Source organism: Strix aluco, chromosome 3 (genome assembly GCF_031877795.1).
Source record: "Strix aluco isolate bStrAlu1 chromosome 3, bStrAlu1.hap1, whole genome shotgun sequence".
NCBI classification, from domain to species: Eukaryota; Metazoa; Chordata; class Aves; order Strigiformes; family Strigidae; genus Strix; species Strix aluco.
Window position 1 is genome coordinate 34,900,590 of NC_133933.1, and position 27,345 is coordinate 34,927,934.

Genomic DNA, 27,345 nt, shown 5'->3' on the forward strand with positions numbered 1-27,345 from the left:
AAGCTTCCAGGACGATCGGGGGCGGGGGGGGACAGACAGACACACGGACACGGACACACGCGGACACGACCCGGGGGGGTCAGCACGGCGTTAACGATCGCCGCCGCCCGCAGCGCCCCGCGGCTGTGGGGCCGCCCGCTCCCGGAGAGGAGCCGGCAGCCGCTGAGCAGGCGCCGGCGGGCCCCAGCGCGGCCGCCCCGCCGGCAGCCCACGCGTGGGGCGCCCCTCCCCGCCCCGCGGGGGGCCGCTCCCCGCCCCGCGCCCGGGCCGGCGCTTCCCCTGCGCGGCGCGGCGCGGCCGCGGCCGGGGGAAGGCGGCTCCCGCCGGGCCCAGCGCGGCGGCGGATGGCGGGGGGGCCGCGCCCGGCGGGGGCCGGCGGGGGCGCCCGCTGAGCGGCGGCGGCGGCGGCGATGGCGGTGGCGGCGGCGGGGGGCCCGGCGCGGCGGGGCGCGCCCGCGGGGCCATGAGGGCGGGCTCCGGCCATGGCCCATGGCAGCGCGGCCGTCATGCTGAAGTGCGTGGTGGTGGGGGACGGCGCCGTGGGCAAGACGTGCCTGCTGATGAGCTACGCCAACGACGCCTTCCCCGAGGAGTACGTGCCCACCGTCTTCGACCACTACGCAGGTGAGCGGGCGGGGGGCCGGCACCCACCGCCCTGCACCCTTCACCCCTCCATCCCTCCATCCTCCGGCCTTACCCTGCCGGGGCGGGGGGGGGGTGTCGGCCGGGGTTTGCCCCCCTTCTTCACGCGCGGGGTTTCTCCCCCTTCACCCGCTGTGTTTCTCCCCCTTCGCAGTCAGCGTTACCGTCGGGGGCAAGCAGTACCTGCTGGGGCTGTACGACACCGCCGGCCAGGTGAGTGCCGAGCGCTGTCCCCCGCGACCCGACGCCCCCCGCCCCCCGCCCCCCCCCCCCCCCGGCCCCGCCGCATTCCCGGCGCTGAAGTTATTCGCAGGGCTGCGGGCCGGGCCGGGCGATTCAGAAGCGGGTTGGCGGGTGGAGGGGGGGTGTGCGTGTTTGATAAAAACAGGCTTTAAAAGAAAACCATCGATCCAACCGTTATTCCCGCGGGCGGGCGGGCGGAGACGGGCTTTATTTCTAGCGGTGGGTGGCCGGCTGCGGGGGAGCTGCGGCCGGGGCATCGCCCGGGCCGGGCATCGCCCCCCGTCAGCCCCCCCGGAGCGGGAGCGGTGACCCTCCCGCCGGCCTCCGGGTGGGGAATGTGCCTCCCTCCGCGGGGAGGGAACTTGCTGCCTCCGACGCGTCAGGTCGGGGAGAGACCCAGGCGGTGCCGCAGCTTGCCATGTTTACACGTTACAGCTCTTCGGTAGCTGAAAAGAGTTGTTCAACTTCAGGGCGGTAAATAATAAAATTTAACTCTCAGTTACTGCCTTTCAGATAACCTGGGTTTCTTCTGCTACCTCAGACAATTCAAGTGATTGATTTGGTTAAGATTACTACAGCCTGTTGTGAAAGATGCTCTGTCAGCATGTATCTTAAGTAACTTTCATGATGGATAAAATGCTTGATGTTCGGCGGGTCACTGGTGTAGCAGCAACTAAAGGGCTCCGTTATTCAAGTCACTTCTCGGTCAGCTTAACTTGCACAGCACCAGCTGCGGGCCGAGCGCGGTCTCCTGGGTTAAAGTACCCCAGCTCTCTGGAGATGCCTGATCGGAAACAGAATAGTTTGTGAAGTGCCTGACCCCTGGGGAGGTGCAGGCGTCTCCCAAGGAGGTGTGGAGCATATGCGGAAACGCTGCATGGGTTTTAATAAAGTTGTGTATTCCTTATATTAAAACTTCTTCTTGCAGTGTAAGCATGTGTTTTGGTCTCACATGACCTCCGACATGCTTCCTTGTTGTAAAGAGCAACTAGTAAGATAATCTCGCTGGACTTGCGTAGGCTGAAGCCATATTTTTTAACCACGTTATTCCTATGTTTAATTGAACAACTGCTGCCTAGATTAGTGTACCTTTTTAGATCCGCATACAGCCTTAAGTAAGGGAAGCAGCATTTGACCAGTCTTCTGTACCTTTGTTAGGCCTGAAATCAGTAATAAAATTAATTCCATGAGAATTGTAGGAAACAGCCCCATTTCCAGAAAGCCGATACATGAAGGGTGAGACTCTTCCCAAAAAGACTGACTTCATGATTGCCATCGCACTGACGTAGACACAAACTAGTCAAATTTATGCCAACTAAGTGCATTTCTTATTGCTGTCATAGTCCTGTTTTTCAGTAGTAATTGGTTCAAAACACAGCTGGTAAAATATTGCTTAAGTAGGTTACAAAATGAGGATCTAGTGCTCAGGCAAATAAAGCATTTGGTTAATATGCACCTATTTTTCTCTTTTTTTATAATGAGCACTGGAAACTGTGAAAGTGACCCTAGCGCTACTGTACATACGCATAGCTTATTTGTGGATGCCATCTCAAACTGCTTGTGCTGGCTTGTTGCTATTAATGGGAACGTGTGTTGTTAGCACTGTGTGGTTTTGTGGTATCCCCCCTCTGCCTGAACGTGCTGAGTACAAAACCGAATGACCTTTGGCCTCCTCAAAAACTAGTAGGATAAACTGGCCGGGTTGCAGCAAACAGCAAGTGAAGGTATTCCTGTTAGACTAAGAAAAACTTTTCAGTGTGAGATTTTATATCCAGACCTGTAAAAAATTGAGGTAAGCTTTTTTTTTTTTTTTTGTTCCAAATTCTGAGAAGCTGAAATCTTAAATTTGAATTACAGAGCAGTTTCTGCTGTACCCAGGACCAGATCTTGCTGGCCTAATTCAGAGGAGCCTCAGCTCACATAGGGTGTTTTAATGAGGCTATCTTTACAAATTTATCTGGTCTTGGCAAAATCCCCCTTTTAGTCAGACCTGCTGATAAAATCTTTACCATTATTCCCATCCCACTTCGGTGCATTTGGGGAACTGGTGGGCATCTGAGGCTGCCCACGGGAGCCCCATCCCAACATCCAGCACAACTAAGGAGGGGAGTCTGTGTGATGGTGCCAGTCCAGCAATTTCATTCTTTTAGCTGCTTTGTCAGAGAGCATGCTGACAAGCCTGTCGTCCCACAGCTATGCAATAACAGCAAGCTTACGTTAAAGCTTAAATGTATATCGTAAAGAGCAGAAAAGACGTGAGTTGAGGGTGCCTTCCCTGTGTTGAGGAAACAGCGTGCTGCATCTGGTACATGCCTGCTGCTTGCACAGACTTCTGTACGGCTCGGATTCTTTGCTTCTCAAAGTCAGGGTTTCTGTGCCAGCATACATCAGTGCTTTTATTTCCAATTCTGTCACCCCCAGATAGTTTCACTGCAAAATACTGGTCTGATAGTATAATTTTGTCAAAACTTTACAGTACATGATCACTGTGGTAGCTAAGCAGTTCACAGTCTTCAGTGTGTTTATACTCCCAGCTCTGGACAGAGTACATAGATACAATATACTGATCTCATTTTGAGGGGAAGAGGAGGGGGTAAATGGAGGTTCAGGCAGTGACCTACTCCAATTCCATGCAGGAAGCCCATAGCAGAGCAAGGATTAAAGACAAAGACCTTTTGATTTCTAGCTGGTGCACAGCAGGCTCGTCACCCTGGAATACTAACTTATCAACCTGTGGCTCTCTTTAACTTGCATGGTTATGTATAGCAACTTGTGACAGACTTCTCTTTGGCAAAGGAGTTGCAAGTTTTTGAGTTCATGGCATCCAGTACTCATTTCTAGCTCGTTTCCTCACAACACACACAGGGTCACATGTAGTAACTATACCAATGACATAAAGCCTCTTATCTTTGCAAGTTTAAAGTAGGTTGAGAACAAATCTATTAAAATACCGTTGTTTTTTTTTTTTTTTTTTCCCCAGGTTATATATAGCAGGGAAAAATGCCACTAGCGGTTCACAAACTTCAGTTTATACGCGGACAGACCTTCCGCCCTTTGGGTGTGTGTGAGTTCAGGCAGGCTTTTCTCTGGCTCAAAATACTGAGGCCCTGGTTCTGCAGAAAATAGCCAGTACAGCTGCTGGGCAGTGGAGGCTCTGGGAGCCTGTTTGGGTTTGCAGCTGTGGAGGCAGTCTCCCATGCCAGGGAAGTGGGTGGGAATTTGGTGCCGGTGGTGTCTGAGAGGACATTCCTCCAGCAATTCCTCCCAGAGGTGGAGCCAGCAGCTCCTTTTAGCCTTGCTGCTGCACAGAGCCATGCACTGAGAGGGGGTGGGCTTGGAGTGGGTCCTGGTTTCCCCAGGAAGATGAGAGCTGTGGAACCTACCTACATTGTCTGGAGCTGGGGAGCATCAGTGCACTGAAGTTTAAATGTGAGGTGCTTGTGCTACTGATGCTTGGATGCCTTTGGCTTTGCAGTAGTCTCTCCTGCTCTGCGAGACTAACTGTGTGTCAGTACTGCTCTTCTTTGAGCAGGGGAACGTGGCAAAATCACCCTGGGAAGAGAACCGTGGTTTCATCAGGGGTCTGTTATCTTCACTGTATTGGAGTGCTTTTGAACTAGTGACAAGTGATGATAATTTTGCGCTTCCATAATACCAAAAATAATACTGTCAACTCTGATGATAATAAAACTTTTGGAGAAATGTCTGTAAGCACTAACAAAGAGGTGTGCAGTATGTCCCTTTGCCAGATCAGGCTAAGTGTGAGGACACACAGGAGCTACCTCTTGGGGATTTTGCTCCATATTGAAGGCTGCTGCTTAAAATGGCATTTGGGGTCCATCCTCCTCTCAGTCCCTTTTGCTATGGGGTTTTCCATCCATCGTGTCCCTTTTCTCCAGTATGTGCTGACCACATACAGGTGGAAGCTTTGCTATGCTCCTGTGTCTTTGCTCTGAAGGACTGTCAGAACCTGGAGGGGGGATGGGGGGGATGCAGGAGCGGAGCCTGTGCTGCTCCTGCTGCCCTGGGAAGAGAGATGCTGAGGCATAGTGTGGCTGGCTGGTGCAGGTTTGGCACCAAGCCAGCATCTGGGCAGTGCAGATCTGGGTACAGAAAGAGCAGAGTGAATCTTACTATGGTGCAGTGCCTAATAATAACATCTGTATTGCTCAGCATCACTTACTGATATGATACAGTGTGGACTGGTTGGACAGAGCTGAGGTAAACTGTATTCCTTGGCTTTCCATTTCTATTTATCTCCCTTAAAGGCTCTAATATGTGTAGGACAAGATGTAGGTCTGATACAATAAAGCTCTGGGTGCCTTCCCAACTGTCACCAAAACAATAGCCACAAAATATGCTAAGCACAAGAGCAGAACAAGCCACTTCTCGGTTCCTCTCAGCTCAGATACCAATGGCTACTCTGGATGCAGCCGCAGCCATCTTAATTCAGGTAGATACTCATTTTTTGGTTGTAAAGGAGGTCCTGGTGTTAAAAGCAATTTTATATTAAAGTTGGTCAGGCTGCTGAAGTGTGTAAAGCTAACTCAAACATTAGCAAGATCAGTGCCTGTGTTAAGGCCAGGTGTAAAAACAAATGGTTTTAACTGTGAATGTGCCTGTGAGAAAGAGGGGGGTGGAGGTGTAGTTATTAAAATGGGTGGTCACCAAACTTGTGGTTGCTATAAATAAAACAAGAAATAGCAGTAATCTTTGTACTCCTTGCTGGCTGTTTGTCTCGGCTTTGGTAGGTAGCCCTGGTCTAGCAGGTACCACTTCAGTATCCTACTGAAAGGAGAGGCAGCTGCTGATCATTTTGGCTGGTCTGTTGTAAAATAGAAATGTCCCTCCTCAGACCACATTACTTCTTCCTAGTTTGACCTACCACACAGCTGTAGTACCAACTGCAAGCCTGGAACATGCAAGCACGGTCTCGCACAACGCAAAGCCTGCCACCCTTTACTGTACAGTTGTAAACAGCAAAACCTGTAACCTGATTTTGGCAGATCTAAAAATGAAATGTTAGCAATTAACATCCTGTCCCCTTTCTGTCCCCCCCTGCGCCTGCCTCCTCCCACATGCATTTTCCCTTGCTCCCTTTATGATGTCCCAGCCGAGCTGGCAGCTGCTGGGAAGCTGTGAGCTCCTGAGCTCACTCCAGGCCCTTCGTGCTGGCCTATGAATAGCTCAGCCTCTGCTGAAGCTGCTCTGCTTCAGGATGTTGCCAGCCACGTAGATTTAACGGCTCTGCAGCAACAACTGGATGTATGCAGAGAAAAATGTGCCTAGATTCTCCCTTTGAAATATGATTTTTTTCAATGCAAAAGAAGGAGGTGAAGTGCCTGAGCTTACAATCTGTGTGTCGACAGTTCTCTAGACAAGTGTTTAAGCAAAGACAGGCTTTCCCTTTAAAAGGAAGGGGACTCACACCTTCAGATTTGCTTTTAAAAATGGCCTTCCAACAGTAATAATCCCAGTGCAAAGCTTACATTCAAATGCCTCGTTGTGAGCTGTGACTCACACTTTGAAAGCGTCATAGGCTTCCTAGAAAGATAGGTAAGTATAGTTATTTCCAGATGGGGAGTCTCAGGATGGGAGATGCTGCTCTGACTTCCCAAAAGCATCCACTAAAATATGTGTTGAAAACTCAAGACTGTTATGTTTCATTTTCAGAGTGTCAAAAGGCCCACAGCACTTCTGAATAGCGGCACTGCGTTATATTAAAATAAAATCTAAGGGATGTGTTTGAAAATGTAGATCCAGAATGTCTTTACCAAATTAACAGTAAGTTAATGCCAGGCCAAAGTAAAGAACCCAAAGCCAACCAAGTTTGAGAGGTTCTCAGAAACTTCAATTTTTGATACATTAAAAGCACGTTTTTATGAAGACTACTAACCTGGAGAGACTCTTGCCAAACATTGATTATGTGTTCAAGTAAAAATCTCTTCTTCCTGGATTAATAGTTAGTAGATATCCTTTAGTTTGTGACAGAGTTCTCTTTGAATTTTACTAATTTATAATTTCTTCGAGGTACAGTGGCATCTTTCAATGCTATCCAGACATCACCAGCTAAAAAGGCAACACTGAATACAAGCAATAATTATTGCTCTTCCAGCACAATGTTACTGCATATCCTCTTCCTGACTTCATTTTAAGATGGTGTGTGCACCTGCAGTGATTTGAGTATCATATAATCTACAGCTGTACTGCATGAGGCAAGAGTGATGGAATGGGACAACTGGGTAAGGTGGCATGAGCTGGCAGTTTTTCTAATAGAGGACATACGAGACCCTGGGCATTTTCGGCAGGTCAGACTTCTTGACAAATCCGTTTCCTTTGCAAAGAGCTCTTTGTATTTTGGTAAATAGAAAAAGTATAAAAAAATGCACATTTTTCATCTATAACCTAACTCCTGATTCAGCCTCCAAACTGTATCTTAAAACAAACTAAATATAATTTAGACTAGAGTACTGCCTCCGTGGCGCAGACCTGCAATGCAAAAGGACTTCCAGTGTGTGTTAAAGTCTGATCCAGAGCCCTGTGTTAGCAGGCACCCTATTGCTGATTTCAGTAAGCTTTGTTCCAGTTCCTTTATTGAGAACACATGGACAAAGTGGATGTAAAACTTACTTCAGCAATACTGAGGTTTTGTCAGTCCCAGGCATTCAAAATGATGAGTCAGCTATTCCTATCCGCAGACACTACTACCTAAAAAACCTAGAAAATCAAAATGGTTTGAGACTTTTTCTTTTGTCCTTTGCTGGATGTGGGTTTTCTTTAAGCCTCTGGGCTTCATATATTCAAGTTTTCTCTGTATCTGTGGGGTACTAGAAATTTACCTTTCATTTAAAGGGGAAAAGGATGTGATTTTTCTTTATATTATCATGAGACTCCAGGAACCTGGGCTTTAAGAAACAATATAAAGCACACTGATTCCAAATCCTGCAGTTTTATTGTGAATTATAAAAATCAACATTACTAAAAGGGATGCTTTGGGACAGAGCTTCAGGACTTTTTTTAAACCTCCAAATTAGCACTTACATTTCTAACAAAACTGCCTCTTCTCTAATTAGAAAAAATGCAAAATGAGGGCAGAGAGGAGGCAAACTGTATCTTTTTACTGCTCTGTTCTGTGGTTTTATAAGCAGTCTGTTGGTTTGGATTGGTGACTGGATGATTTGTGTCAAGAAAAATGTGTCTGAACGCTACAGGACAATTTCAGCAGTTCCGAAGATGTTGTGTCATTTTGACACGTTAGCGGCTACTGTCTTCAGTTTCTTTTAATCCTGCTCTGTGCTGCATCCATGTGGCATGTGTGCAATAATTCTTTGCGGTGGCTGGCACTCACTGGTGTGTGTATAAAAATGGAGGTGGCAGCATTATTCTCCAGAGCAAAGGAACATCTACCAGCATCCTAGGTGAACTTAGTGCTTCAGATGAATAAAACACAGACTGAAAGTTCTTCATGCAGCTTGCGCACTAAATTAGATGTAGCCATGAATGCTGACAGGTCAGTAGGACTGAATGCTTGTTCCTTGTTGGTCTGATTTCCAGTTGGGATGCAGTGGTGGAGTCAGTAAGGATGGATGTCAGGTGTGACCTGGGCTGCATCTTTAGTTACGACCAACAGATAGCCCAGCCACGGGCAGTGAGATGGCTTACATATTCCTCACTTAAGGAAAACCACAGGCAGTTTTTCAACTGCCTTAACATCTGCTGCAGTGAAATTGTTGACTTGTTTTACCACGTTCTTCAATGGAAGCTGTTAGCTCTGACAAATTGGGACCTGACATAAAATGAGGTGCAGAAGACTCTTAGGAACTCCTTTAATTCCAGAAGCTCTTTCACTGTGATGTGTTACTCAGTGTGCACATGATGGCACTTCGTCTTCTGAGGAGTTGTGTGATGGGAATTAATCTTGAGTCAGTGTGAAGGCTTAGCCTTCTATCTTACAGCTGTTGCTCAACACTGGACTGAAGAATGTGCTTTTGGGGTTTATTTGTAAAAAGTGAAAGGGAATGGGGCACCTAACTGATCAGTCTTTCTTGCCTGGGCAGGATTTATATAGTTAGTAAATGAAAAGACATGTCTGATATGATACGGATAACTATATTAAACCATCTCTATTCCATAGTCTGTTTTTGCTGTGAGAACATATTCACTGATGGTCATATTCTCTTGTAAAGATAAAGAACTCATCTTTCAAAAGAGCAGGTTCTGTAGAGGATCTGACCAGTTTCCCTGTGCCAGGGAGAATTTTATATTTTTTCCTTTGATTGCCCATATCTGAAAGAATGGAAAATCCTGATTGTTCATGGCTGCAGACACCAAACTGGGGTGAATTCCTTTCTTGGAGAAAGTAGAAATCCTGTGTGGGAAGAGTGCTGTTCATAAGGTCACTGACAGTGAGAAAGCAAGCGGCACAGGAATGCACCGCAGCCTTGTAGTTTCTCACGGGTAAGGAGTGAAAGGGCTTGTCCATGGCAGTTAGTCTGCCACTTCTCGGGAGCTCCATAGTGGATAAGCATCTGGTGTAAGGTGTTTAAGTGAAACTGTGCTTGCCGATACTGTTTGCAGACAGTTGAATCCATGTTCTGTTGTTACAGACGCTAAAATAGTCTTATAGAGAAAATTCAGGGACTTCCACAGAAAACCATGAAGAAGCCAGCAAGTTGAAGTTCCTGTAGTGATGGAGAGAAGAGAGGGAATGTTCTGTTGAGACTGTGTAGGAAAATAGTTTAGCATCACCACATGGCAAGATGTAGGATTTGGACAGTAGTTAATCCCACATTAAGACTGGGATCAATTCTGATCACTTAAAGGCAATTTTGTGTATAATTAAAGGAATATTCTGTCTTTTTTGTCTCTAATGCTCTAAAATCCATCTTACTAGGCTCCATCTTCCAGCTAGTTATTTCTCTCTATACAGAAAAGCTTATTCAGACATGTAAGCAGCCACACAGTCTTCAAATATGCCAGAAGGAAAGTTTTGTCAAAAAAATCGTAATTCACAAACCCTGGGCTTTTTCAATGTATAATTCATACCTCCTATGAACAGTCCTCCTCACAGGAATTTAGAGATGGATTTAGATCAGCTTACTTCATTTTTAGAATACAATGGAAGAGCACTTAGCCTGCATTCTTGCAGCCTTTTCTATAAATTAAAAATAGATGCTGGGCCCAAATCAGCAGCTTTTTGCACTCCCTGAGAAACCTGTGTGAACAAGCCACAACAGGACAATTCTGCTTTCTTTAGCAATGCAAGCTATATCCCCAGAAGCCTGTGAAGAGACAAGAGGGTCTGTAGTGCACTTCTCCCTGGCAGCCAGGGAATAATCACCACATCTTGTTTTCTGTGTTCAGAAGCTAGTGGCTACAGATGTAGACATCTGAAAAATCAAACTTGGCAATCAGCATAACAGGGCCTGGGTTGCAGAATTGGACGAGCAGCCGTTTCATGGCAACGTTGTTAGTCCAAATTGCAGCTTGCCAAATGGTCCGGCATTAGTGGTGCTTTGTGAGTGGTGGTGCCAGGAAGCCCCAGCGTCCTGGCGTCACTCCACCCTCCTTCCTTGCAAAGGGTTACAGCGTTATACAGCCCGGACTGAAAAAATTCAGAGTTTTTGTAGCCAGGGAAGCAATTTGTGCATGGCATGGGGCAGTACAGACCACTTCCCTCTCTCTCCTCCCCCACCCAGGCATCTCGTAGAATCAGAAACCACAGGGTGATTCAGCGGGGTGAAGTCTTGTTTCCTGGTGCGCTTCTGGAGCAGACAGTTGTTCTCCGAGGCTCAGCCTGGTGCTTATGGCAAAGCTGCAGATCAGCCTTTAATTTGAGATAACCTGGGGAAGATGGCAGGATGTGTCCACTGGGGTAACTATGAGCTGTTACTAAGTCCCTGCGGCACATGTTAGATACTACAGTCTTTATGGTTCACTTGTTATGTTTTCCGAAATACTACAGGGGGCCTTCTGAAACGGAAATTTATTTTCAGGGAGGAAAACTATGAAGAATGCTGTCTTGAAGGATAGCTTTGAAATGCACTTCAAAAATTAAAAGCATGGCAATTCATATTGAGAGGACTTTCAACAGTTGTTACCAGGGCCTACTATGAAATGGGTTAAAACTTGGACTTTTAGCTGGGATTTTGCTCTGCAGAAACCAGCTAGTTACATATGTGTGCCTCACTGAGACCCTCTGAGCAGTAGCAGTGATTACCCTTCACTGCATGAAGGTTGGATTCCTCTAGCAGCTCTGACCGATGTCTATTTTTAGCTTCCCCTCTAAAAACAGATGGTTAGGAGTGAGAACCTCCTCTTACGATTGCTGTTGTAAGCTGTGAAAGCAACAGATGGTTGCTAACACAGAGATCACAAACCTAGAGTTGTTGAGCTCCAGTTTCTCTTCCAGTGGTGCAAGCTTTATTTTGTTCCCTCCCATCCACTTTATACCTTCTCAGCATAGAAAAGAAACAGGCTTATCCTTTTGTTTATGAGAGTATGTCAGTATAACTGGAGATGTATTGTTAAAATTCCATTCCTAAGCTGCAAAACACATAAAACTACTTTGGTTCCTTCAGAGTACAAAACACTGGGCCTGGATTCAAACATGAGCATGACACACCTTGCTCTGGGCTCCTGCCACAATGTTAATGACATAGCAGAATTTGGTTTCTCCTACTTGCTTAAAGACACTAGCCCTCATATTTGCAAGGAGCAAAAATCAAACAAACAGATCTAGGTTAGCATCTTCTTCGCTACCTGCAACAGCAGATCTGAGAGGTGTGAATTTCCCCAAAGGTCTTGGTCAAGGCATGGGAAGGTATTGACTGCAAAGGCGACTCCTCTACTTGCCTTTCATCTCCCCAGATTGAATAGAGAGACCCTAATACCATTCCAGCAGAGAAAGAGGCCTGTGGTCTCACATTACTGAGAGAGGGGTAAGGTCTTCTGTCCCCATCACTTTAACTTGGGCAGGGAAGAGTGTGATACCATAAGAGGGGAGCTACAGGGCTCCAGTACTAGGAGATCTCAGTATGCCTGCACCTCTTAACTTCAGTTTTCTAATACATACAAGGAAATAATGCTTTTTGTGGGTCAGAAAGGTTGTCCAGAAATTACTAGACTTCACTTTGGCTTAGTTTATTTTTAAAAAAATATCCCACTGCACATAAGCTATGTACATCAAAGGCTTTTGGAGTGCTTTGCAAAGACTAATGCATTATTAAGATAGCAAACCCCTACGGATGGGAAGATGCAAGTAGAAAGAGGATAATAATTTGCTCAGGGCTACATATTGTGCTAGTGGCAGAGTTAGGAATACAGTTTGTGTGTTTTTAACTGCCTCTCAGCTGATATCTGTGGAATTGGGCAAAAGTATTACTTCAAAATCAATTGTACAACTTGAAATATGGCACTGCATTCTGCTTTTAGTCTGACCGAACCCTTGAAATCAAGAAGAACATAATGCTGCAGAACTGCAATATCATTCTTCGGTCTGCATACAGAAAGTTCTTCAAGACCTTTGTTTCTGAGCAGGTAAATGTCAGGAAGAGAAATAGCCAAATTCTGGACACGTTAAAACAAATCCACCTGAACATCCAAAAATACAGTGAAAATCAGTGATTCAGTATTCAAGTACAAGGCAGCAGAAGATCTCAGAGAGGCATATTATTAGGTACTGTAACATGGAAAAAGAGACATAAAGGAGAGATTTTAAGGAGTTAAGATAAAGGCAATGCTAGACTTACCTGCAGAGAATCAAAACTAGGGAGAAATGAAAATTTAAAAGAATTTTCCATTCTCCCATTTTCAAACCAAACAAACCCAAACAGTCCTTCCCAGTTTGTAGTTGATAAGCCAAGTCAAGTAATTAGTTCCTCCATCTCAACTCCTTTCCCACATTTGTTCTGTACTGGCAGCTGTCCTGGGTTACCAGAGATACTAGGTAATTGATGGACGGTGCTGCTGCAATGTTGTATCTTTTATAGGGATCATAGCTCCATATAACATTAATTAAGCCAACATACTTGCATCCAATTTGTTTAAAGTTATTACAAGTCTCATACTTTCAACATGTTTTTCTATCTATATTCATCTGCTTCAGCAAACAGTGAAGAATTTTGTTTAAAAGTCCAGAGTGTGTTGGAGGATGAACCATTTCACTGTCACAGCCTGGAGTTTTTGAGACTCGTACTGCATATTTCGATCCTTAGTGGCTTTCTTGCCCATATTATTCACATTCTTAAAATAGTCCATTTAAAGTCTTTAAATATTTTTAATGCCTAAATATACATGCAGTGCCTCCCCCACTTAGATTGGAAGTCTAATAATTGCTGTACAATGTGGTATACATGCACTCAAATTGGAATTTATGTTGACTGGCTAGTATAATTAGATTTTGTCATTGCATTTAATTTTAGAATAAACCACATTTATTTCCCTTACACTAGATTCAGGAAATAAATTATAGTTGAAGCAGTCAGATTTTTCCAGGCTTCTCTAATATTCAGGCTAAATTAATTTGGTATTTCAGATTCTTCTACCAAGTGCAGCGGTTATTTAGGCCCAATACATCAGAGAAAGTTTTCAGGTTTGATTGCTATTTCTGAGGGGCTGTTGGGGAGTGGAAGGAGTCTTTAAACACAGATGGCCTACTAGATGCTAGTAACATTTAAGCCAGGGTCTCTCTTACGAGGACCCAGGACCAGCGTAATCATGTGGTGGGAGGCTTTATTAGAATTACCTGCCATTATTAGTATCAATACGAACCTAATTTTCATAGCACAGACAAGGTTTAAAGGAGAGCCTGAAAGCACTGACTCGTTTCAAGCAGCAGGATTGGTGAGTATAGCCTTCTCTGTTTAAGTAAGTGTAAATGCAGTGAAGTCACTGTAGTGAATATCACATACATCTTTGGCCATGGTACATGATGTATCCAATCACACTGTACTTGCCTTCAGTTTAACTTCTTAATTACACAGAATGGCCCCACAGCTTGCCCAGTGCAGATGGGACAGGGTATAAATCAAAAGGCATATAAATAGATGCAGGGGCAGGAAAGGAGTTCAGCAACGCACACGCCTTAAAAGCAGTAACATTGCTCACTCCCAGATGACTGCTGATGAATCCGTGGGAAGTAAGGTGCAGTACCAAGATGTGGCTAAATGCACGTGGATTTGTATCTAATGGGATTTAAAAAGATAATAGCAAATTTTTGAAGTAAGCCATGCAACTGTAACTCAGCTTTGAGAGCAGAAAATTATTAGTATTTGCTATGAACAAATGGTCCATCTGTAATTTGAAATGGATTAACTAAAGAGATATTTTAAGGTCAATGGACTAGCAGTAATTTCTGGTGACAGTGAAAGGTCTTCTCCATTCCAGCATTTAATGCAGACAGTATTCTAGTTATTGTAACCCAGATGCGAGATTTTTAGACAATGTTGAGTGTAGTGAAGGCAGCTCTTTGGTGGTAGGAACAAATTATGACTTTAAACTAGATTTTTTTTTTTTAAGAAAAACTCTATTCAGTAACACCCCACATATGATTGTGGAGCTGAATTTCAGAGCAACTAACGGATCTGCCTGCATGTTCTTTCATGCAGATTTTATACTCCAGGGACCAGTGTAATTTGCAGCTGGGAAGCTTCTTTTAGGATTTTGATCTCCACCCCAGAAAACAGAGTGGCAACCCTGAAGCAGGATCTAACTGTGTTCAGTAGTAGAAGTGAAATGTAAAATACATGCTTTAAAAAAGAATTGAATGTTGAAGAGTTTCAAGTTGCTATTGTGATGTTCTTAAAGTTATTTCTGCTTTCTATGACGGATGTCCACAGATGTGGAAAAGACACAGTTACTGTTTTCTGAGTCAGGATAGGAGCCTGACACTAGCAGGTAAACAACTGATCTTCAAAAAGGCCTGTCAAATGTTGTAGTTTCACAGTAGTGTCAGTTACTGTGGATGTGAAATTGGGAGCCCATGTTTACAGCCAAGCATGCTCTAGCTTATTGACAAAACTGTAGAGTATACAAGACTGGCAGTAGACTGCATAATCAAAATGGCACACAAGAACGCTGATTACAAGTAAGAATATTGTGTAAATAGACACTGAAGAGTACTGGCCAACAGTCACCTCCTTGCTAGTGCAGAATCTTCTCCAGTGCTTGACTTTTCTCCATCTTATGACGAGGGTGACAGCCCTCTTCCCGTAGCTGTTGACTTCCAAATGAAAAGATGGGTCTAGCAGAAATTGTTCTAAGGAAGTTGTCACATGTTTTCTGAAATTCTAGTGACACCATCTTTAAAACTTAATAATTAATCAATGAAGGGCTTTTTTGAGGGTGCAACTATAGGTTCATAATCTGGTAATGTGACTGTTGCCAAGGAAACAAAAATTTAATTTTCTGGCTTGTTTCAAACATGGAGTTGAATTATCTTTCTGTTTCTACATTTAATGAACAAATCGTTAACAATATTTGTGAGATTTAATTAAGATGGGGAGCTTATATGGGGAAGAGAGAGGCTGCTGCGGCAGCCATAATAAACTGGTGTTTATTGTGGAAGGGAAGGCATAAAACCAGCATTCATCACTGTCTCTGCAATGCCTGGGCTCAGTCTTAGTTATCTATGTTTTAAAAAAAAACAAAAGGCAAAAAAACCCTATGGTAGGAATGGTAAGGCCATTAGTAAGGAATGGTAAAGTTGGTTCACTGCCATAGACCAAAGGAAGCCTTGCAGAGAGAAGCTGGGGCATGTTCCCTCCCGCTCTTAGCTAAAAAATATGGCACTAGAGAGAACTCTGTTTTACAACAGGGACAATGCTCCTAGGTACCTCTGTTGCCACAGTATTGTATTCCCTGGCAGTAGGACTGGTGACTTTAAATGCTGTGGCTCTAAACGACCAAAATAATAATCTTTTCACACTAACTTCCCCCCAGAAAGGGCATTAATGTTCCTCTGATAGTGTTCTTAGTCCTTAATTTCTGTTCCTTCCCACTCTTTGCTGGGCTTGCTTACAGAAAGCAGTCTGGACGAAAGAGGTCCTCTATCTGATCCTTATTTCATCAGCCCTGATCACTAGCAACAGGACAGTAAGGTTTCCAAGAGGCAGAAAGAAAATTCTAAGGAGGGCCTTAAATATCACCTCTACATATGATCCAAAAGAGAACACTGAAGTACATTAAATAACCTTCATCTAAGCCTAGCTTTGTATAGCCTGTATGGTTCTATAGCAGTCACATCTGCTTATTTATTTTTGGTCAAACCTTTTATTATTTTGTTATTTTTGGCTAACCTTTGATCTGCAAGTATGTTTAAACCATAAGCCTTTTTTTTTTTCTTTACGTGAAAACTTTTTAAAGGGTAGTCTTCTGTATATTCTTGTACAGAAGTAAGTATCTGTATTAACACACTTTTCAAAATATTTATATTCATATATAGTTACCCTCATATGCACACTTTGCTCTAACAGCCACATTGACTAACCTGGAATAGTTATAAACATTCACAAAGTTTGCCTCAACAAAATTCCTGAAATATGAATACAGTTTCTGAATATAACTGTTAAAATTAACAAAATACAAGCAATAATTTAATATTGCAGATAACAGAATTTTTCTTTCTCAGGAAGACTATGATCGTCTGAGACCTTTATCTTATCCTATGACCGATGTCTTCCTTATCTGCTTCTCAGTGGTAAACCCTGCTTCATTTCAAAATGTGAAGGAAGAGTGGGTACCGGAGTTGAAGGAATATGCACCTAACGTTCCCTTTTTACTAGTAGGAACACAGGTATATCTGGTTCTGTTCTACTTCATTTAAACAATTCACATCATTGTATGGTGCCTTTTCTTTGGGCTGGAAGTTCAGGCCCAACAGGACCTGAGCAGTATCTCCTTCTGACTTTGGAGGAACAACCCTAACAAGTGGCAGAAAAATCTAGATCTATGTTGTTTGCTAATGAGCTACCTCCATTTTGTTAAAATATATGCATTGTAAATGGTGGCAAGATTGGCTGCATCTCTCCATTTGACTTTCTATAAAGTCATGGGACTTACAGAATAAAATTGTCTGTTCATACCCATGTTACTGGGATTACTTGGGTCTACAACTATTGGTCATATCCAATATTTGCTGAAGCAAAGGAGCAAGGGGAGGAGTGAGACAATTTCCTCTTGCTTCTTGTGGGCAGTGGACTGGGCTTCCAATTACAAAGTGACCCACATGTTGGTATTATGTTTGGGTTAATCTTTCTGCCACTGCTGGATATACATTCTGGTATTCTGAGATGATCACATCTAATTGAAGAGCTGAATTACAGAATAAACGTTTGTTCCTTCTGGATTAAAGGTAGTAGTTCACAGTTTAAATTTCTGGGGCTTTTGGATCAGGAAGGGTCCATGATCTGAATCATGACATGACTCCATTTTTATACATGTAATACTCCATTAAATAAGTATGTCTGCTTTAAAAAGACGATAGTGTATAGCCTGCTGACTTTGTTTAGAAAAAGTATTCCAACATGACTGCAATCTTTCTTTCTAGATTGATCTTCGTGATGACCCAAAAACTCTGGCAAGACTGAATGATATGAAAGAGAAGCCCATATCTGTGGAGCAAGGACAGAAGTTAGCAAAAGAGGTAAACTGGATACTCCTAAATGAAACGAAAGAAGCAAAAAAATCCTACTTCCAATTGACTTGTTCTTCCTTTACCATTTTGTCCATTTCTTTTACCAGTCAACGTATGAAACCTTATGACTAGTTACCAGTTAACAATATTTACTTAAATTGTTGAATACAGCTAACAAGCAGACCTGTGTAATAGCACTTCTCTGTTAGTAATAGTTCTAACTTTGTGCAGACACTTGTAAAAACTACATAAGCATTAGTCAGAGAGAGTTAAAATCACAGAGTGGTTGAGGTTGGAAGGGACCTCTCCTGCTCAAGCAAAATGTTGGAAGCATCTTTAAGAAATTATTTGAGGATGCTATACTATCATTTTAACACACTGTGTGGATAATACTTACCAGGACACTTATTTATAGAGTCTTATTTTTGAAACATGAATTGGTCATGTAATTCTAATTATTTTTTGCTGTTTAATTATCAAAAATACCTTAGGACTCCACTGCCAATCCAAAGAGCTTATTTAATATGCTTTCTTTATATACCAAACCAACTTAAATATGTTCCAGATCTTTGGCTGAAAGACAAATCTTCTTTTCTCCTACAGGGGGATGCACATGCAGGTAACTTTCTAGATCCCAGACAAACACTGTTGTGTTGCTATTGGGAAAAAAAAAAAGCAGAAGTGCACAGATAGAACTGAACAGCAGAAATGTATTGCTATTGAATTAACTTATTTTCTTGACAGATAGGAGCCTACTGCTATGTGGAGTGTTCAGCTTTAACACAGAAAGGACTGAAGACCGTTTTTGATGAAGCTATTATAGCCATTCTAACTCCAAAGAAACACACAGTGAAGAAGAGAATAGGCTCAAGATGCATAAACTGCTGTTTGATCACGTGAGATACATTTGACAATGGCCAGGCTTACTGTGAAATTCTACTGAATTTAAATACAATGCATTAAGTACACAGCAAACTTGTTACAGGTTTGAAAGCTAAAACTATGATTCTGCCTTCTACAACCAGTGAAATCCAGAAGAATAAAATCAAACTCAACGAACTTGTAATAAGAAGCCACCGCATCTGTTACAAATATTTTATTCAGACTGGAAGGTACAATCTCTCAGGGTTACATAGTCTAGAGGAAGCAAAAACTGCACCATGCTCAAGTGGCATCTATGTGATTTCATTGAGTGGAGATGCTTGGCCTGAAATATTCTAATGAATTTGGATAGTCTTCTGCTTTGACTATACATCTCTCTCTCAAAAAAAAACCCCAACTTTTGCACAGTCTGTATGGAATCTGCACAAAGAAATACCTTGTCTCTCATTGCTCCAGTTATCTGCTTTTGTACGTAAGCTGCTTCCGGTTCCAGTGTATCCACAGAGGCGCAATAATCAGGCCAGCCATATAGCCAAAGGTAGCTCCGAGGGAACAGGAAATGGGCCATACCTGAGGGGAGAACACAAGGTAAAAGCAGACAATGAGGAAAACGTTTGTGGTTTTTTGTACTTTGTGAGCACAAATTCTCAGTGTAATCTAGGTACTGAAAGCCAGTACAGTCGTCTTCTACTTTAAAGCTTGACGTGCTTTCCTAAAAATGCCAAAAGTGTAACAATCATCTTCATGAACACTAAATGCTGTTGTACAGTTTTTAATTAATATGCATTAAAATGTAACCAGGCTTCTGGCTATTGCAGACTTTAGTTTGATATTCCCAAAACCATGTGAAAAAGCTTACAAGTATCTATATCCCCTAAAGTGTTCAGCTAGCCGACCTTCCTGTTCTGCTGCACACATTTGGAAACCTACAGATTTCTTGGAGATTTGTCCTTCCAATCTCTCATGGTGTTCCAAAAATTTTAGAGGTGTTTATAAATGAACTAATACTCAAATAAGGCCAGAGGCTGAGATGGATAGAGTGTTTTTCTTTCTTTTTTTGTCTTGAAAAGTAGGTAAAGGGATGAATTTCTCTCTGACTAGCAGTAGGGAGGGAACATAAGTTTGGAAACTGACTGAACATCTTGCATCCAGTTCATGAAACGTGGTAAGCCAGTTATGTTAAAGAGAGCTTTAATTATAAGCTCTGTTTCCTAGTATAAGAACAGGGAACTGACTCAATACAGCTGACTCCCTTTCACAAACCATCTAGTACTGAGGCAAAGAAGTAATGGGATTCATCCCACACAACTTGTATTTTTTTTTTAATTGGTATTGATTTGCAGGGAGGAGTGGCCAAAACAAAACTTAACCAGTCTGTCCTCAGATGTAGCTTATATTACCAGTCAACTACATACTGCATTTGATGAAAGTCTCAACTGAGTTGGTGATTAATAATATTTATTATAGAATAAACCGAATTCCCATCCCTCTTCAAAAATTCTCCTTTGCATGGTTTTTTTTGCAAGGACAATTTTGCACTTCCTGCTATACAGTGCATGTTCCTGAAGCAAGTACAGACTGCACTCTCCTATTTTTTTTAATTTTTAAATTAAGAGGGTATTTCCACCTTCTATAGTACTTGCAACTGAGAAATGCACTAGACATTGAAGAAAATATTTACATCTCAGTACCCAGCCTTCTTTTCTACTTCATTTTGACTTGCAACTCATGAATATCAAATGAACTTACTCTTAATGGTACCGGTTCCTCCTTTCATTCATTTTCCTAGCTCAAATTCTTTTCTTTACTTCATTATTATTTGGAAAAATGTATTTATTCACATACTTGACCATAGGAGTTTTAACTAGGAGTGAGAGTAACATATTCTGTCCTCTTCTGTTTCATCTTTATGGTCTCCTCAGCTGTTTCATCTTCACATTCCTTAGCATTTGCAGTTTTATATATTATTTGGAGGTCTTAAGGAGTGTAGCAAAGATGACTAAACAAGGTGCCTTAGGTACTCTTTATTGACCTTAGTTCATTCTGCCATTTCTGGACATTCTGTCTCTGCTACTTGTTTTTGTTACTGAGTATTTTGGCTGTTGCCTCTCAAACCAAAGACTTGCTTGTTTTCATTCATTTAACAGTGGTATTGTAGATCTATAAAAAGCCTTGAGATGCTTTGGCATGGTAAGATACTATGTTTATTTAAAACTCACATAAGTTTGTGGCCTTGGCTAAACTTATGCTTCAGGTGGATCTTTTCAACTTTTAAATGAAATGTAATTAAGTTATTTCTAGCATTTTGCATTACATGTGTCTAAAAGACAAAATGGTAGAAAAGTCCCTGCAACCCCAGCTGCTCACTCAGTGACGTTCAGTTGGAAGAGGAGTCATACTTTCCTGTTCACTGATGAAGTCAAATATCACTCTAATTTCTACAAAACTACGGACAGAGGCTTCATAACTCAGTGGTCTTTTTACCACTGAGTGATCAATGATCCTGCATTATATTCTGCCTACATTAGGTGAATCTGTAGTTGCCTATTTGCTTTCCAGAAGTATAGGTAGATGTTGGACTCTACATTTTTTATGTTCCCTTAACTAGAGAGTCAGTATCCCCAGTGACCCATTGACCCTGTATCTTTTGGTTTCTTGTGTAAAGTGGGCAATTGCTGGTACAATTAAAAGGATCTCTGATGATTCTTGTAGCTTCTTTTTAAGTGACTGAACTGCAATTTGGAACATGGTTTTTCAATAGTTGTGTAACTTCTAAATATTAATTATGCCTCTCTCCATTTCCAAAACGCGCAATTTTTGCTTTGCTTTTTAAAAATCAGTGTTACCTTAACAGCAGTTTCAGGCTGTCTCACTTAACACGTAAGTCTCTCTGACCTCTGAAATCCAACCCTCACCAATGGTATCTGGCAAAGATAGGGGCAAAGGGAAGAAACCATAAAACACTCCATCTCACTGTCTATGGATGAGACAGAAAAACACCACCTCATCCCTTCTAGTGGCACAGAACAGAAGGGTACTGGGCCAGGTACTCATTCTTACTATGCTCGTCAGATGGCCCGAAGTAGTTCTGAAGACAGTTTGATTGGCCTTTTGAAAACTCTCTAAGCACAGGAGTTAAAAGACTGGACTTAAGAGCGTTGCTGTCCTTACACTATTTTCTCCAACCCTCAAGGCAGGGCAAAACCAGCCTAACAAACAGGTAATGATAGTAGTTCTGCACCTTTTATTCTTGACTGCTGGCCTTTAGGCTACCTATAACCAGATGCACCCATGGGCATATCTAAAACAGCAAGTTATCAAAGACAGATTAAGATGTGGCTCTTAAGCACATCAGCTGCACTAAAATAAGAGCCCTCGCATATGCTTTCTGTCCGTCTATGAAAGTGGATTGCTTTATTTTGCATTAGCTGCTGGCCTTGTTTTTCTGAGACCCAATCACTTTCTGCTGGACCTTTTTAAATGAATTTGACTTGCTTGATTGGTCTGCTTTTGCCCTGTATTTTATATTATCTCTTAAACTTGGTTTAGCTTCCCTGACTTGGTATGAACTGCCTCTAAGTGATAAAAATCTAAGCAGCTAATATCCGTCTGCCTGTTCTAAGAGATTCCATTCCACTTGTTTAACATATGCAACCTGCAATACACCCCTCATCCCCTGAGAACAATTCAGCTCAGTTCCTCCTACTTTATGCTCCCTTCTGCTGTGAAGAACCTGACATACCCTACCCCAGTACTGATGTCATGTCTAGGCTGGGTCAGCAGCAGGGGAATAAGATGTTAGGCAACATCGCCTAACTGCGCTTTTTTTGAGGGGGAAGAAGGTTGATCTGGAGAGAAGAGCGTGGGGAGCGTGGGAGACAGGACAGAACATTCTTCTGGGAAGTGTCATGAAATGCCTTGTCTGTCCCAGCAGCTGGGAAGAATCAGCTACCATCCTCACAGTCTAATACAGGAAGAGTCAGTTTACGTATTAAATGCATGCAGAAAAGGGCAACTTTAACAACCTGTATATGATTACTAGGAATCTGAACAGCAGCTTGGCAAAACCAAATCTCCACTTACATGCTTAACAAGTGCAAAAACTGCGTTTTAAGGTACAGAGCATGACCCAGCGGTTAATACAAACCAATCCTGACCTCTGCTATTTGTTTAAATTTTCTTTTTGCCTTTTCATCTGGCAGCAGTGATAGGACTTAACAGAGATTTCTTTAGGCTAGCTAAATAGACACTGCAGAACTGCAAGGTTTCTAGTATATATTAGAACTCATTTTAAGAATTAGGACTAGGAATTGCCAACTTTTCAGGACACAAATTAGCTAGTTTCTTCAGTGCTCTTTAGAACTGATGTGAGAATGCTCAGCAGATTGCATGGAAAGCAGAGAATGTTGCAGGATACCAGCAAGGTAGCTAGCTCTGCTGTACTATGCATGTAGCTAAACCAGAATTCCGACTGCATGACAGTTTGGTCATCTATTACAAGTCTGTAACTTGCATCCCATGCAATGGGAATTACATAGACACTGATAAGGACCTAAAGGCCAGATTCTTATAGGCCAGAGCAACAACACTCTAATAAAATTTTTAAAGATACTGTAAAGTAAGCAGCTGACTGCTGGAACTTTAATACATACATGCAAATACAGTGGGGCAATCTACTGTACGTACTTGGTGTTTTTTTAGTAAACTGGTTGCATTCTTTAGATGAGTGCTTTTCTCATATTCCTAAACTCAATTTTTTTGTATGCTTAGTATTTCAAAAGATCCATTTCTGACTGTCAATTAGAAAGCTATGTAATAATTTTTGAGAAAGCTATGTAATAATTTGTTTCATTTTAAAACTGAATAAATGAGCACAATTACTTTCCCTCCCTGTTTCTAACATGCCTTAAATACCTGATTGTTTAGTCTGTACTGTCTTAAAAATTTCAGTACATGCCTTTAATCTATTTTGGTTGCATGCACATGTTAACTAAAAGTGTCTTATCACATTGTACAGAATGTGTGTGTTGACAAGCACATGCCGAGGAGAAGTGTGAGGTTTTTTTCAGGCTGGCATTTGTAACTAGAAGTTGGTTTTGTAGATTTGTGTTCTAAAGTTATAGTAAGCATAACTGCCTTTGATCTCACCATTAAGGTTTACACTTAGAAAACATATCATTAAATAAACAATGATAACTACACTAAAGTGGAACAAGCTTCTACCTCTGTTTAAAAAAAAAACTTGAACACAGCATATTATCCCTTCTACACACATAAAGCAACTTCTTTTACAACAAAACTTTCACAGTAGGTAGTAGATACAAAAGCAAATACAAGAAGGAAACTCTGAACTGTGTTAACAAAGTAGTGTGAAAGTTTACAGTCCTATTTCAGCTTACTTGAGTAGCCACCAAGAACTGTACCTGAGATTGTCCAGATTATTTTTCAGGTTACAAATGTCTGAGAGGTATCTAGGCTAATATCTTGGCCTAGATTACATGGCAGTCAATCAACTCATTTGAGTTCTATCAGCACTACCTGTTATGTTTGTAGTACCCAGCATAAAGTAGGAATATATAAATTTCACTTTTACCTAATGGTAGGAAAACTCAGTAGGCAGGATGTTGTTTCAAAGTCACTTTTATCATTAGTAACAGGTACTACAGATCAAAATTATGCTACAAAAAACCCCAGATGGATGGATGAGCATGCACACAGTAAACCCAGGAACATGTTTTTAAAGTCTGTTATCAAAACATGCAATAAACCCAGGAACATCAACATTTCCAAAATTCAGCTGTCAATGACGAATGGGGTGTCTGGAATGCTAGGGCCACCACATAAAAAGCATGCCAATAAGTAATTATACCATCTTGTTCTGCAACTAAATTAACATCAGGCTGAGCAGAGAAAGGATGTGTCACAATGTGTCTAGTAACACCTAAATGACCCCCTTCTGTTCCAGTGATGTTGTGCTTTAAGGTGCCACTGCTCAGATGACACATGAAGCTAGGATCCCAATCACATGTCGTTATTAAAAGTACACCATCAATTCAAAATAGGCAATCTGAAAAAACTAAGCAACTGTAACAAAGGAAGTTATTTGCTGTTTCTTTGCTAGAACTATCCTAACCATAACCCTTACATACCTGCTGTGCATCACAGAGGACACAGGCAACTAGAGATCGATGTACAACTCCAAACATTCTGAACATCGTCTAGAATAGCCTTATTTAAATGATCATAATTAAGTGTTGCAAACTATTTTAAAAATTGTTTATGAATTAGATAGTAATCTCAAAACATTGGCAAAATTATTCTACCAGTCTGACACTCGTAATAAACTGAAACATGTCTTGCAGAGTAAGTCTTGAAAAGTTTGGGTGGGGTTTTTTTGTTTGGTGGGATTTTTTGTTTGGGTTTTTGTTTTTGTTTTGTTTTTGTTTTGTTTTTTTTTTTTCCCCAATACAGAAATGTAATTACTGTAGGGATTATCTTGCATTCCTGTAAGGCAATTATCTTTACCTTTGTCTGAGACTGGCTTAATTCTGCAGACCTATAACCCAGAGCAACAATAGAGTAGGCCTCCCTGACCAACTGTTGCATAGTTACAAAATTTTCTGAAAACTAGCAGAGGGGCAATAGGCATGGCCAAATTATCCTAAAAAGTTACTTTAGGAACAACAACAGAATAATGAAAAACAATGAATCATCAGGATATCAACTGACTGTCAGCAGTATATTTTATACTTCTAACAGAAATGCTTTATATATTTTTAATTTCCATTCTGAAACATTATTCAAATAATGTCATTTTATTTTCAAAACAATATTCTGTTCCTATTAAGTAATATTTACTTAAAAGTTGTTATGTGCTAAAAAATGCATTTTACATTACTATTTTTAAATGTAGACAGGCCCACTAATCTGAATATCCCCTGTATGCAATATTTTTCAAACAAAAACATGGAAAATAAAGTGAAGATTTTCTGAGATATCTGTATTTATCTGTTTTATTGTGTGTCACAAGAAGTATGCGTAAAGAACCAGTATGTTTTCTTTGGTTTATGAATAACTCGGGAATAAGTAGCATTTTGGTTTTAGCTATTAGCACATGAATTGGAGCTCCTGATGATGAATTTCATACCCAGTTTACTCCACAGAAGTCTGAAGTACTTTGAAGTAAAAACAAATTCTAGTGAAGAATATACAAGACATTGACATCTGATCTTCTGATCAGGTAAGATGTAGGTAATGGTACTACGAACTTCTCAGCTTCTACTAAGATATCTCAACCATGATGTAAAGGGATGACTATCATAATATTTCAGTTCCTCTATTAAGATGGCAGGAACAGATGCTAGTCCTAATACAGACAGGACTGGAAAATAGATTAGCAAAAAATGAAACTAATGTTGCCCTTGGTTGCTATTTCTTTTAAGGCCACAAAGCAGCAACAAAGAACTGCCGTATGTATCGGTGTGGCAATTCAGACAACAGATGCCTTACAGAAAAGTGCAGGCAGCTTTATTCAGTACTCTACTGGCATTCCAGCATCCTCAGTACTCACTTTCTCTCTCGTCTTTCCTTCAACTGCTTGTTTGCTTCAGGTGAGTGACTACAGGCTATTTTCATTTGAAGCCACTTCTGTGAACAAAACTGACTTCACAGGAGTGGCTTTCTCTGAAGTCCTCTCCAGTCCACTCTCTGAACTGGACTACAGTCAATTTAAAAGTGGACTGTAGACACTCTGAAACTGTTTGCAGTTTAAAGTGTAGACACTAGATTGGATAAAGTGCTAAATTGAGATCAAGTGGAAAAACATACCAATTCAAGACACAGTGCTTAACTTTTTGTGTGAACCTTAGGTTATATTAATTGTTCTAATAGAGCTAAATCAATAGCAATAGTATTTTTCATTCCAAACTCATAGTGCATTTCTGCACCTGCTGAATGTCAGCTGTTTTTGCCAACTTCTGACATTTCAGGGTTACAAACAGAACACAAGGGCAGCCCAGCAACCCTTTAGCTTGCTCTATCATGTGATATTTCTCCCTACTGTTTACCCATCCAATTCTTGTCTACAACATTCCTTAAATAATGAATTGTCTGAAGCTAAAAGTACAAATGCAGCTGTGTTTCCATAACATTGTTACACCACAAATGCTAACCATAACTGATACAAACATCAGAACCAATTTTTCCAACAAGCAGGCTTAAAGGCCTTAAGACTGCTCTCTAAAATGATAATACCACTTTAGTCTTGCCCATATAATAAGATCTAAACCACATTTTCTGTTCTAAAGCAGAACCATTTCCACTACAGGTTTAAAAACAAAAAAAATTGTTTACAACAAAAAGTAAATTATGAAAAGGAAAACAATCACTAATGAAAGATGTTCTTATCTCAAAAGCTGGTCTTGAATCCAAAGACTAAGCTATTCCATCTGAGTCCCTTTTTGGACCTGAGAAGGGCAAATCCAAAATTGTAATCCTCAAACTCTCTGCTTTTAGGCCAATACAAGAAAGAGCTGATGTCAAAAGTGCGACAGCTTAATACTTTATTCATGCAGATGCTTAGTGGTAATTTGGTTTTGACTGGGCTCCGATTACTTTTAAGCCTACATTAAGATCTACATGACTTTTTTCAGACCTTGTTTGGGACTTAATCTGTAGGTGTTCCCATAAGCATACCAGCTGGATTAGGTTGTACACAAAACACTGACAGCCCATGTCTTTTGGGGGGATTTTTTTTTTTTTAAATAAAGAACCTCTTCCTGCAACTGCATTATGTACATGTATTTTTATGTTCAGTAAGTCAGTGGTTAGGTCAGTCACTCAGGAGTGACATAAAGAAGGATCCTTTATGAGGGCCATTCTTCTTTCCCCTGTCTTAGGCTGAAGACAATGCAGAAAGCACCTCTCCTCTTTCACTGCTACAGTGA

General features: G+C 41.6%; 2 protein-coding genes across 5 annotated transcripts in view; one reads left to right on the plus strand and one right to left on the minus strand.

Annotated features, from left to right (window-relative positions):
- The first annotated feature begins 381 nt into the window (after positions 1 to 381).
- Positions 382 to 25,395, plus strand: RHOQ (ras homolog family member Q). 2 transcript variants are annotated; one of them, XM_074818069.1, is made up of 5 exons: positions 382 to 624; positions 797 to 855; positions 16,514 to 16,678; positions 17,432 to 17,527; positions 18,263 to 25,395. In XM_074818069.1, the coding sequence occupies exons 1-5, from the start codon at positions 483 to 485 to the stop codon at positions 18,416 to 18,418; spliced, it is 618 nt and encodes a 205-aa protein (XP_074674170.1). In that variant the 5' UTR covers positions 382 to 482; the 3' UTR covers positions 18,419 to 25,395. The 2 variants fall into 2 exon arrangements, with proteins under 2 accessions (XP_074674170.1, XP_074674171.1); XM_074818070.1 differs by having other exon boundaries at positions 18,267 to 25,395.
- Positions 8,981 to 27,345, minus strand: part of PIGF (phosphatidylinositol glycan anchor biosynthesis class F) — a 29,760-nt gene continuing 11,395 nt past the window's right edge. The window contains exons 5-7 of one of the 3 annotated variants that reach the window (XR_012622443.1): positions 18,837 to 18,970; positions 13,993 to 14,069; positions 8,981 to 9,566 (exon numbers count right to left, since the gene is read on the minus strand). Coding sequence is in view for 2 of the 3 variants with exons in the window: in XM_074818067.1 (XP_074674168.1) it covers positions 18,857 to 18,970 (114 nt within the window). In the remaining variant the exon portion in view is untranslated. Of the gene's footprint in view, positions 9,567 to 13,992; positions 14,070 to 17,640; positions 18,175 to 18,836; positions 18,971 to 27,345 lie in introns of those variants that run through there. The other 2 variants (XM_074818067.1, XM_074818068.1) reach the window with 2 other exon arrangements.

Excerpts from the sequence above, each read along its gene's own strand:
- RHOQ (XM_074818069.1), top strand. The coding sequence starts at position 483 with ATGGCCCATGGCAGCGCGGCCGTCATGCTGAAGTGCGTGGTGGTGGGG. Across the intron at positions 625-796 it reads CGTCTTCGACCACTACGCAG|TCAGCGTTACCGTCGGGGGC; the intron begins GTGAGCGGGCGG and ends CCCCCTTCGCAG. Across the intron at positions 856-16,513 it reads TGTACGACACCGCCGGCCAG|GAAGACTATGATCGTCTGAG; the intron begins GTGAGTGCCGAG and ends TTTCTTTCTCAG.